At 49.0% G+C, this 12,722-nt stretch overlaps 1 protein-coding gene across 2 annotated transcripts; it reads right to left on the minus strand.

The window, feature by feature from the left end:
* Nucleotides 1–240: 240 nt before the first annotated feature.
* On the minus strand, nucleotides 241–12,472 carry LOC119950652 (transmembrane protein 52B-like). 2 transcript variants are annotated; one of them, XM_038773266.1, is made up of 5 exons: nucleotides 12,254–12,472; nucleotides 9,508–9,554; nucleotides 7,172–7,216; nucleotides 1,422–1,600; nucleotides 241–555 (listed from the first exon to the last, which is right to left on the minus strand). In XM_038773266.1, the coding sequence occupies exons 1-5, from the start codon at nucleotides 12,308–12,310 to the stop codon at nucleotides 377–379; spliced, it is 507 nt and encodes a 168-aa protein (XP_038629194.1). In that variant the 5' UTR covers nucleotides 12,311–12,472; the 3' UTR covers nucleotides 241–376. The 2 variants fall into 2 exon arrangements, with proteins under 2 accessions (XP_038629194.1, XP_038629195.1); XM_038773267.1 differs by lacking the exon at nucleotides 12,254–12,472 and adding an exon at nucleotides 11,494–12,238.
* Nucleotides 12,473–12,722: the final 250 nt, after the last annotated feature.

The following is a 12,722-nucleotide window of genomic DNA, read 5'->3' on the forward strand; positions in this document are numbered from 1 at the left end:
GGGCTTTACAGGGCCTCAGCAATAGTACCACTATTGCAAAGAGTGTTGGCCTCCTTATTTGTGATCGGATATAACTGCTCTGGAAGCAGTTCAGAGACGGTTAGCTCGGCCCATTCCTGGGATGAAGTTGGCGGGGGGGGGGGATTTTCTCCCATGGGGAAACGTTGAGCACTTTGCGTGCTTGATCAATAGAGTAGGACACAAAACAATTGCAATTTGAAAACTTTATTTTTATTGTACTAATCACAGTTGACAGGCGGTGATTGGCAGCACAAATTACAGACTGGATCCAAAGAGAAGGGAACTAAATGCTGAGCAGCTTCAGGCTAGGCTTCAGGGAGGGGTAGGCAGGCGTCCAAAGTACATCGGCAGAAACTTATCTTCCTGCCTCCATCATCCCCCTCGGTCCAGCTCCCTCCTCAGGCACTTTGGGAACTTCGACTCTCTCCAGTGCCTCCTCATAACCTGGAGGGTTCTCGCGGGCAGGGGCTGCATTGTGGCAACGGGTCACCGTGAAAATGCGTCGAGCACTAGGTGCAAACAGAGACTGGATCGCTGTAGCAGGGGAAAGGGGGGAAGAACATAGCACAGGGTTAGACACAGAGTAAATCTCCCTCTACATTGTCCCCATCAAACACTCCCAGGACAGGTACAGCACGGGGTTAGACACAGAGTAAATCTCCCTCTACATTGTCCCCATCAAACACTCCCAGGACAGGTACAGCACGGGGTTAGATACAGAGTAAAGCTCCCTCTACATTGTCCCCATCAAACACTCCCAGGACAGGTACAGCACGGGGTTAGACACAGAGTAAAGCTCCCTCTACATTGTCCCCATCAAACACTCCCAGGACAGGTACAGCACGGGGTTAGATACAGAGTAAAGCTCTCTCTACACTGTCCCCATCAAACAATCCCAGGACAGGTACAGCACGGGGTTAGATACAGAGTAAATCTCCCTCTACACTGTCCCCATCAAACACTCCCAGGACAGGTACAGCACGGGGTTAGATACAGAGTAAAGCTCCCTCTACACTGTCCCCATGAAACACTCCCAGGACAGGTACAGCACGGGGTTAGATACAGAGTAAAGCTCCCTCTACACTATCCCCATCAAACACTCCCAAGGACAGCTGCGCTCCGAAAGCTAGTGATTCCAAACAAACCTGTTGGACTTTAACCTGGTGTTGTCAGACTTTTTACTGAGCCCACCCCAGTTCAATGACGGCATGTCCACATCATTACTCCCAGGAAAGGTACCGCATGGGGTTAGACACAGAGTAAAGCTCCCTCTATACTTTCCCATAAAACACTCCCAGGACAGCCAAAGCATAGGGTTAGATACAGAATATAGCTCCCTCTCGCAGTCAGACACTCGGTTAGATACAGAGTGATTCTCCGTCTCGGGGTCAGGCACTCACAGGTGATGGTGTTCTGGATGGTGCTGTGAATAGTGTTGTCCTGGTCCAGGGTGATGACAGTGACTTCATATGGTCGTGGGCTCAATGTTCCGGCCTCCTGCTGTCTTCTTCCGCAGCACCGCAGACAGCTTGTGAGGATTCCGCACAGGACCAATAGCAGAGAGAGGACCAGCAGTAACCTGAGGTCAAGGAGGAAAAAAGGAGTTAAGAACATCAGGGTTAGCAGCAGCATCCTCTACTCAGCCCCTCGAGTCTTGCTGTCCCCTTCGATATGAACTTGGCTGACCCAATTGTCCCTCTCTGTCCCTATCTGAATGTAACAATTTCAGATGTATTGTATTATCATTTTTTGGAGCAGATAGGTTTAAATGCCTGAGTTAATGTGTGTGTGTCTCATTTGAAAGACAAGATAGATTTTGGGAGTTAGGGATTGCTATTTAACCATTGTAAAAAGCTTGCGCTAATGCAGTTTTGTTTGGATCAAGGGGGATTCCCTGTGCAGTTAATTAGATTTTAGCTTGGTAAGGTGATGTCGCTGCTGGATGGAGCTAAGGTATCGGGCATTTTGCTGGGAATGCAGTACAGTTCTAGCTGGAGCTGTGTCTCGAAGCCAAGCAGTTTGCTCTCTACAGCTCAGTTAAAAGGTATGTCTGCAGACAGTACAGTGGCGTGGTTGGAAATGTGAAAAAAACAGCTGGAACAGCTTCTGCAGAAACACAGGCATAGTTCCTGCATGGGTCTGACAGGAGTGAGTTCTTGTCTTTAAAAAGCAGTGTTGAAAGATCTTTCTTTCTCAGAGAAGATCGCTGTAAAGCAAGTTTTCCTGAGTGCCAATGATATTCAATTGTGGATTGCGGGCTGAGGTGTTTCTTTCCCTTGTTGAATAAGTGTGAATAAAGATAGCAGTTAAGGGTGTTGTGATCACTGTATTGAGCAGCTTTCTTTCAGGGGTGATTTTTTTATGTGATAGTTTAATACTGTCTTTGTAATATATTAATTTTAAATCCTATGTTGCTATTTCTTTGTATTATCACTCCTGGTATTCTTTCCTCACAGTCTTATGAAATTAAACTAAAATATTGGGTTTCTGCCCAGTATCCTTGCCACTGTTGGGGTCTGGTTTGCTATCGGAAGAACACTCGCCCGCCCATCACCCTCGGCCCCCTGTTGCTCAGATATCTGTCTCACTCAACCTCGTATGTGGTCAAAGAGCCATAGCCCCTACTGTACTCTGGATCAGAGAAGAGAATCCCAGACACTAACCACCCTCGGAGAGACAGACATTTTCCCTTCTCCCCACAGTGTTAGAGAGAGAGGGAGAGAGAGAGGGCTAGTGAAGGAGAGGGAGGGAAAGACGATTGTGGAGATTGGAATTGGGAGAACATGAGGATAAGCGAGGGAATGAAAGAGGGGTGGTGGGGGAGTTTTAGATCTGAACTGTAGTTAGTGTATCTTATGTGTCGCCGTACTGTATACACTACTCGTCAGATTATTAAACTGAGCTTCATGCACAAAGTAAATTGTCTTTATTTATTTAGTTCGCAGATGTCTCTCATCAAAGGTCAGTTTTCTTGCAGATCGAGTTTTTTAAAGTTTGTTCTGTCCAAGCAAATACAGAGTACTGAGTTGAATTCAATACAAATTACAGCTCTTGATATTTCTTCTAATTGAATACACGATACAGAAAAGTTGAAAATAGAATTAAAATGGCTGTTCAAAGCCATAGCACAGAAAAGTAGCTTCAGATGTTTAAGGTAGGTGATTCCAGAATGAATTGTTCAAACCGGCACCTATTTTTTAAAGATTATTGCTGTCACTAATGGTACCTCCCTTTCTGGCTGTGATTGGGTTAAAGTTATTACACAATTAGAACATAGAACATTACAGCGCAGTACAGGCCCTTCAGCCCTCGATGTTGCGCCGACCTGTAAAACCACTCTGAAGCTCATCTCCACTATTCCTTTATCATCCATATGTTTATCCAATGACCATTTAAATGCCCTTAATGTTGGCTAGTCCACTACTGTTGCAGGCAGGTTATTCCACGTCCTTACTACTCTCTGAGTAAAGAACCTACCTCTGACATCTGTCCTATATCTATCTCCCCTCAATTTAAAGCTATGCCCCCTCGTGCTAGCCATCACCTTCTGAGGAAAAAGGCTCTCACTGTCCACTCTATCTAATCCTCTGATCATCTTGTATGCCTCAATTAAGTCACCTCTTAACCTTCTTCTCTCTAACGAAAACAGCCTTAAGTCCCTCAGCCTTTCCTCATAAGATCTTCCTTCCAAACCAGGCAACATCCTGCTAAATCTCCTCTGCACCCTTTCCAATGCTTCCACATCCTTCCTATAATGCGGCGACCAGAACTACACGCAATACTCCAAATGCGGCCGCACCAGAGTTTTGTACAGCTGCAACATGACCTCATGTCTCCGAAACTCAATCCCTCTGCCAATAAAAGCTAACACACCATACGCCTTCTTAGCAACCCTATCAGACTGGGTGGCAACTTTCAGGGATATATGTACATGGACACCGAGATCTCTCTGCTCATCCGCACGACCAAGAATCTTACCATTAGCCCAGTACTCTGTCTTCCTGTTACTCCTTCCAAAATGAATCATCTCACACTTTTCTGCATTAAACTCCATTTGCCACCTCTCAGTCCAGCTCTGCAGCTTATCTATGTCCCTCTGTAACCTGCAACATCCTTCCGCACTGTCCACAACTCCACCGACTTTAGTGTCATCAGCAAATTTACTCACCCATCCTTCTACGCTCTCCTCCAGGTCATTTATAAAAATGACAAGCAGCAGTGGCCCCAAAACAGACCCTTGTGGTACACCAATAGTAACTAAACTCCAGGCTGAACATTTCCCATCAACCACCACCCTCTGTCTTCTTACAGCGAGCCAATTTTTGATCCAAACTGTTAAATCACCCTGAATCCCATGACTTTGATTAAAATTTGTCCACCAAATTATAATATGAGGTGATGAAATGCGTCCTTCTTATGAATCTTATCCGTTGTCATGAAAACAGTTTCTGGGAACACTGTCCAGACACTATAAGTTAACCAAATGTGTCCTTGGTAATTCTGGCTTCTTTATCTTGATAGTTCTCATGGTAAACATCATTTTTTACTGTCCTGTTTGAAATGTGGGCATTTTACCAATCCATTTCAAGAAGCCATTTTAATTCTTGGGCCATTTATTCCTTTAACTTGTTATATACTAAAAATGTAGATTCTATCAAGGAGGATAGAGGGGCCAGTAGGAATTATGACTGGGAGGCACTTGGGTAAAGGGGAGGAAGTGACAGAGATGGGTCAAGGGTAGGGAGGGAGGGAGGGAGGGATGGGGAGACAAGGAGAGGAAAAGATAGATAAGGCATGGGGCAGGATATAAGGATCAAGAGGAGGAAGGAGGAGATGGGGCCCAGAAGAGGGAGGAAGGGAGGCATGGCGGAGACAAGGGGAGGGAGGGATAGAGAAGGAAAGGGGCAGGATGTATGGATAGAGGGGGAAAGGGGAGGTATGATGTTGCAAAAAAGCCAATTGTAAAATCTGTGTGTTTTTGAGGAATAGTTTTTAACTTCAGGATGGTAATCACTGTGCTGGAGGTGGGAGTGGAAGATGTAAATAGGAAGCTGATGAATATCACGATGAACAGCTCCACGTTGTCTCAATGAAAGTGTGAAGGAATAAACAGAGGTTACAGGCAGTTTGTAAACGTAAGTTTTTTGATAGAGCAAGCAACTCTGGAGAAATCATAGTCTACAGTTATGTACATTATTCATGTAGGTGCAAAATCAAAGAGTTGTGTTGAGGGCAAAACACAATTAGTTTTTGCAATTCTATTTAGGACAGCCCAAAATATGCCACATTGACATGGAGATGGCTTCAGGGGTTAGGGGTTCTTCTTTGTTGAATCCATCTGCGATTTTCTGATAACAATAATAGCTTATTGTCACAAGTAAGCTTCAATGAAGTTACTGTAAAAAGCTCCTAATCGCCACATTGCAGCGCCTATTCAGGGAGGCCAGTATGGGAATTGAGCCCGCACTGCTGGTATTGTTCTGCATTCAAGCTAGCTGTTTGGCCCACTGTGCTAAACCAGTGCCAGTAATAATCGCTTATTGTTACAAGTAGGCTTCAAGAAGTTGAAGCTTAAGGTGGGAGCATTTGTGATAAAACTGCCAGAGTCTTGTACCAGGATCAGGCCAATTAAAACTGCTAATTCCAGAGTCAAAGTTATATTAATCTACAGGGCGAGGAAAGCTGCATTTAGTGATAAAAAAGCAAGAGTGCATCAATCTGAGTATCCTGTTATAGCACCATCTGGTGGCTGATAGTGAGAATTGCACTGACCTGAACCCCTGTTCCTAGCTCCATCTGGTGGCTGAAGGGCGGAATTGCTCTGACCTGGAACTCTTGGGTAAATCTATTTCCCAGTGAAGACTCATCTCAAACCTACTCTTTAATCTCTTTATTTTAATTCCTCACCAACCTTTAGCTTGTGTCTGTCTTGTACGTGTCTATGTGGAGGGCGGGACAGGGTCTAAGGATTAGGTAGTCTGATTGACCATTATCCTGTTATTTCTTTATATATTCATCTTTTCCTTTTATTATTAACAATTTGTTAAAGTTTTATTTATAAATCTGATGTCTGAGAGCAGCACGGTGGCACAGTGGTTAGCATTGCTGCCTACGGCGCTGAGGATCCGGGTTCGAATCCCGGCCCTGGGTCACCGTCCATGTCGATTTTGCACGTTCCTCACGTATCTGCGTGGGTTTCCCCCCCACAACCCAAAAGATGTGCAGAATAGGTGGATTGGCCATGCTAAATTGCCCCTTAATTGGAAAAAAATAACTGGGTACTCGAAATTTAAAAAAAAAAATCTGGTGTCTGTGAGCCATTGGAGCAGTTAAGGGTGAAAGATGTTTAGAAAACTCAAATTAATGGTTAATTCACCGATATAAGGCCTCCTGAGTCTGTGGGGCTGGAATTGATTGTATGTTTGACCAAGGTGTTGTAACATACATGATTATGTGTGTGTGTAAATGTGTGATTATGTGTATATGCGAGTTTGTGAGAGAGTCCATGTGAGTGACTGCATGTAAATGATTGCGTGAGTGAGTGCATGTATGAGTATGTTTGTATGAGTGTGTGGGTATGTGAGAGTGTGTGTAGGTGAAATGAAATAAAAATTGCTTATTGTTGAAAGTAGGCTTCAAGTGAAGTTACTGTGAAAAGCCCCAAGTCGCCACATTCCGGCACCTGTTCGGGGAGGCTGGTACTGGAATTGAACCGTGCTGCTGGCCTGCCTTGGTCTGCTTTAAAAGCCAGCTTCTTAGCCCTGTGCTAAACCAGCCCCTGGTATGTGAGTGTGTAAGGGTATGTGTGCGATTGTGAATCTGTGTGTATGTGAGTGAGTGCAGAAGTGTGCGTTAGTGTGTGTGTGTGTGAAAGTATGTGTGTGAATGTGTGAGGGAATGTGTGAATGAGTGAGGGAGTGTAGGTGTGAGTGAGTTTGTGACTGTGTGTGTGAGTGTATGAGTGTGTATGTGCGAGTGTCTGCGTGGAAGTGAGTGTGTGTGTGTGAATGTGCGAGTGTGATGGAATGTGTAAGTGTGTGTATGTCTGTCTGTGTGTAGGAGTGTCTGTGTGTAGGAGTGTCTGTGTGTGGGAGTGAGAGTGTGTTACTTTGTGAAGGCCCACTTGGTCAACCAACCCATCGGTACTCACCAGACATACCACAGACTCGTCAGGTGGGACTCCAGGTTGGAGCAGCTGGGAACAGAATGAGAGAGAAGGGTTATTTCGGAGAGACTGTTGAGGAATGGGGCAGATTGGAGTCACCAACAGTGTGGCTCTCCATCAGTACTGACCCTCTGACAGTGCAGCACTCCCTCAGTACTGACCCTCTGACAGTGCAGCACTCCCTCAGTACTGACCCTCTGAGAGTGCAGCATTCCCTCAGTACTGACCCTCTGACAGTTCAGGACTCCCTGAGTAATGACCCTCTGACAGTGCGGGGCTCCCTCAGTACTTACCCTCTGACAGTGCAACACTCCCTCAGTACTGACCCTCTGACAGTGCAGCACTCCCTCAGTACTGACCCTCTGACAGTGCAGCACTCCCTCAGTACTGACCCTCTGACAGTGAGGCACTCCCTCAGTACTGACCCTCTGACAGTGCGGCACTCCCTCAGTACTGACTCTCTGACAGTGCAGCACTCCCTCAGTACTGATCCTCTGACAATGCAGCACTCCCTCAGTACTGACCATCTGACAGTGCAGCACTCCCTCAGTACTGACCCTCTGACAGTGTAGCACTCCCTTAGTATTGACCCTCTGACAGTGTGACACTCCCTCAGTACTGACCCTCTGACAGTGCGACACTCACTCAGTACTGACCCTCTGACAGTGCAGCATTCCCTCAGTACTGACCCTCCGACAGTGCAGCTCTCCCTCAGTACTGAACCTCTGACAGTGCAGCACTTCCTCAGTACTGACCCTCTGACAGTGCAGCACTCCCTCAGTATTGACCCTCTGACAGTGCAGCACTCCCTCAGTACTGACCCTCTGACAGTGCAACACTCCCTCAGTACTGACCCTCTGACAGTGCGGCACTCCCTCAGTACTGACCTTCTGACAGTGCGGGGCTCCCTCAGTACTTACCCTCTGACAGTGCAACACTCCCTCAGTACTGACCCTCTGACAGTGCAGCACTCCCTCAGTACTGACCCTCTGACAGTGCAGCACTCCCTCAGTACTGACCCTCTGACAGTGAGGCACTCCCTCAGTACTGACCCTCTGACAGTGCGGCACTCCCTCAGTACTGACCCTCTGACAGTGCGGCACTCCCTCAGTACTGACCCTCTGACAGTGCAGCACTCCCTCAGTACTGATCCTCTGACAATGCAGCACTCCCTCAGTACTGACCGTCTGACAGTGCAGCACTCCCTCAGTACTGACCCTCTGACAGTGCAGCACTCCCTCAGTACTGACCCTCTGACAGTGCAGCACTCCCTCAGTACTGACCCTCTGACAGTGAGGCACTCCCTCAGTACTGACCCTCTGACAGTGCGGCACTCCCTCAGTACTGACTCTCTGACAGTGCAGCACTCCCTCAGTACTGATCCTCTGACAATGCAGCACTCCCTCAGTACTGACCATCTGACAGTGCAGCACTCCCTCAGTACTGACCCTCTGACAGTGTAGCACTCCCTTAGTATTGACCCTCTGACAGTGTGACACTCCCTCAGTACTGACCCTCTGACAGTGCGACACTCACTCAGTACTGACCCTCTGACAGTGCAGCATTCCCTCAGTACTGACCCTCCGACAGTGCAGCTCTCCCTCAGTACTGAACCTCTGACAGTGCAGCACTTCCTCAGTACCGACCCTCTGACAGTGCAGCACTCCCTCAGTATTGACCCTCTGACAGTGCAGCACTCCCTCAGTACTGACCCTCTGACAGTGCAACACTCCCTCAGTACTGACCCTCTGACAGTGCGGCACTCCCTCAGTACTGACCTTCTGACAGTGCGGGGCTCCCTCAGTACTTACCCTCTGACAGTGCAACACTCCCTCAGTACTGACCCTCTGACAGTGCAGCACTTCCTCAGTACTGACCCTCTGACAGTGCAGCACTCCCTCAGTACTGACCCTCTGACAGTGCAACACTCCCTCAGTACTGACCCTCTGACAGTGCGGCACTCCCTCAGTACTGACCCTCTGACAGTGCGGGGCTCCCTCAGTACTGACCCTCTGACAGTGCGGGGCTCCCTCAGTACTGACCCTCTGACAGTGCGGCGCTTCCTCAGTACTGACCATTTGTGGTAAACCACTGTTACACCTGTATTAGGTTATATAAGGTAGGACCTGTACTACAGGTTCGCCGGTAGCCCCTGCCTGCTGGCTTCGCCCAGTAGGTGGGGTATAAATATGCGTGTCCTCTATTCAGCAGCCATTTTGCCAGCACATCTTACTGCAATAAAGCCACAGCTGTATCCAACCTTAGTCTTTGTACAATTGATCATGCATCACCATTCAAGATTAAATGTGGAATATACTCACTGTTCACTGGAGACACACTCATCATCGTCACTGCGAACCCCCACCATCTTCATCAGGAGAGAGAGATCAACAGTTATCGACGAGATACATTAACAGAGAGAGAAATAGATGGAGGAAAAGGGACAGCAAGAGAGAGAGAAAGAGGGAGAGATAGGGAGGGAGAGACAGATAGGGAGCAACAGAGAGGGAGAGACTGAGAGGGAGAGACAGAGAGGGAGAGAGAGAGCGAGACAGACAGATAGAGAAGCAGACATAGAAAGACAAAGGGAGTGATTTCTCAGTGTGGTACCGAGCAGGAATCGCCACGAGCGCCCCAACGCTCCATCCAGCGAGGCCAGTAACACAATTCAACATTAATTGGTCCACTTACGAGGCCTCATGGGCCTCTCACCGCAAACAACTGCTCGCCAGCTGATTCGCCGGGATCGCGCTCACCAGCTACCCGCTAACAAGTCGAGCAGCACTTAGGCTACACTTGCTCGGCCAACCCCAGTCAGCTCGCAACAATGGCACTGAGGAGACCAGCCCGAAGATGGTGGACACTGACCTGGGGAGGCTCCTGGACGAGGTGGAGGCTAGAAGGAGTGTCCTGTTCCCCCGAGGGTCCCGAAGGGCGAGCCACAAGGCAGCCAGTTGAAGCAGCCTTTAGTTCGAACAGTGTGACCAAGGGGACTGGTCAGCAGTGAGGGAAGAAGGTCAACGCCCTACACTGGGCAACACTAACACTCCAAACCCCCGAGCCCCTTCCGCCCCATGACAGCATCCAACCCCAACTCCCCATGCGACCCCCAGCCCTGTCCCCTCCCCCTGCTCCCAAACCCCACCTTCACAACCCCTCTCCCACCAACGTGAGCCATGCATGTGCCCAATGATGCCCTCTGTGTCTCCTCAGGAAAACCTCTGCCACAATTGGCGGGAGAGAACGCATGGTGGCGGGGTGCCAGACATAAGAATCCCCACCTGGGGGTGGCAAGTGGTTAGCATTGCTGCCTATGGTGCTGCGGACCCAGGTTCGAAATCCGGCCCTGGGTCACTGTCCATGTGGAGTTTGCACTTTCTCCCCGTGTCTGCGTGGGTCTCACCCCCACAACCCAAAGATGTCCGGGGTAGGTGGATTGGCCACGCTAAATTGCTGCTTAATTGGAAAAAATATAATTGGGTACTCTAAATTTATTTAAAAAAAGATTTCTCACCTCCTTTGATAGAGTGGTAGAGCTAGAAGGGCCAGGCACATTGAGGGTCACTGAGGGCACTGAGGTAGAGAGGAGGGGGGTAGGTGGGTGGTGGTGGGAGCGGACGTGGGCATTGTGGGTTGGGGCGGGTGGGGGGGCATCATCGGTATTGGGATATTGTAAAAACCATTTTGCATAACCATTATGATGCCTCTTTCACTTTCTTTCGCAATGCTGGGAGACCTCCGGAACTGTTACCCATCTCTCCAGCCATCCCCCTCACCCCGTGGCACTCACCCACCCTCCGGCCATGGACATTGTTCCGGAGATATGTCCCATTCCCTGGGTGTGTGGATAGTGGCTGTGGCGTGTGTGGTGATGTCTCACACGTTGTACAGGCACAGTGTCCAGGCATCATGGTGCGATTGGGATGCTCGGCAATGACTTGCGCTTGCTACATGGCCCACTCACCCACAGGAATCCACTTGGCATGTGTGAAGTGCTCACTTATCCGCGATCGCCAACATCGTAATAATCTTCAGCCGCACAGCCAGAGGCCTCAGCAGTCAATGGGGGTAATGTATGCTCGGTGAGGCAGACGGGCAGGGACAAGCGTTGCCCCCGGAATGGGTAGATACGATCCAGTGGTTGGCATGGTGGTTCTACGAACGATTGTCCCCCGGTTGCCACCCCGTGATATCCGACCACCATGGCGACCTACCGCTGCGGAGTGTCCCCCACCCCCAGCTGAGCATCCCCCCCCGCCCTGCTGAGCACTGGGGTGGCAAGCCTGTGAGCAAAGATGGCTACTCACCTCCATGGCTCCCCACAGAAGCCCTTCCGCCAGGTTCGCATTTTTGAAAAGGAGTGCTTGCTGGGGAGTACAGCAAGGATGAATGACAGGAGGCTGTTGGATATTGGGTCACTCTCGTTGACTGTATAAAAATGGGACTTAATGATGATAATTGGTTTCTCGCCAAGCTACGGCGAGATCCCGATTGTGCCTAAGGGGACTGGGCCATTTGCATCGCAAACTGTTTGGCGCCCTTCGTGGATCTCGTTTTTGGTCTTTCCCGGTATTAACTGGTCTCGTTACACTGGAGTGAGAGCGCAACGAGGCTGGAGAATCACGCCCAGAGAGAGAGCGAGACTGAGATAGAGGGAGGGACAGAGAGAGAGGGAGTAACAGAGAGCAAGCCAGAGAGAGAGACAGAGAGAATGTTTATTTGTAGAGAGGGAGGGAGAATATTCAGTTAGTGAGAGAGAATGAGACAGAGAGAGAGGGAGAGGGAACGTTCAGTTAGTGAGGGAGAGAAAGAGAGTGTTCAGTCAGCGAGAAAAGGAATGTTCAGCTAGTGAGAGAGGTCGAGGGAGCGAGGAAATGTTCAGTTAGTGAGAGAGGTCGAGGGAGCGAGGGAATGTTCAGTTAGTGAGAGAGAAAGAGAGAGAGAAGGAATGTTAAGTGAGAGTGAGGGAGAGGGGTTAATGTTCAGTTAGAGAGAGAGCGAGAGAGAGAGAGAGGGGAAGGAAAGCTCAGTTGGAGAGAGCGAAGGAAGGATTGAATGTTGACTGACCTGACAAAGGATGGAGAGAGAGTAAATGAGAATTGCTGCTCGGGGTAGCAGTTCCATCCTGTCAAGCCAGACAGTCCCAGTCTGAGGGTCCGCCACTTGTTTCAATCTTTCCGTCTCTCTCTGTTTTTCCCTCTCTGTCTCTCACCCTCCCTTCCTCTCGCTGTCTCCGTCTTTTTGTTTCTCTCTGTCTCTGTCTGCCTCTCTGTCTCTCTGTTTGTCCCTCACTATCTTTCTCCCTCCTTCTCTCCGTCTCTCTGCCTCTCCCTGTCTCACACTGCCTCACTGTCTCTCTCTGGTTGGATGGTGTGAAGCCTTTAATAGCCCCCTCCATTGCCCATGTGATCACTGTCCCCAGTTACAGAGGACCTTGCCCAAGGCAGTCTGTTCCAGTCTAACACCCTGACCTTGGGGAATCAGGACTCAGACCTGATCCTGTGAGTATTTGTTCAGTTCAGACACACCCCATATG

Source organism: Scyliorhinus canicula, chromosome 16, assembly GCF_902713615.1.
Source record: "Scyliorhinus canicula chromosome 16, sScyCan1.1, whole genome shotgun sequence".
Taxonomy (NCBI): domain Eukaryota; kingdom Metazoa; phylum Chordata; class Chondrichthyes; order Carcharhiniformes; family Scyliorhinidae; genus Scyliorhinus; species Scyliorhinus canicula.

Excerpts from the sequence above, each read along its gene's own strand:
- LOC119950652 (XM_038773266.1), bottom strand. The coding sequence starts at position 12,310 with ATGGAACTGCTACCCCGAGCAGCAATTCTCATTTACTCTCTCTCCATC. Across the intron at positions 7,217-9,507 it reads GAGTGTGTCTCCAGTGAACA|CTGCTCCAACCTGGAGTCCC; the intron begins GTGAGTATATTC and ends TTCTGTTCCCAG. Across the intron at positions 556-1,421 it reads CATCCAGAACACCATCACCT|CGATCCAGTCTCTGTTTGCA; the intron begins GTGAGTGCCTGA and ends CCCCTGCTACAG.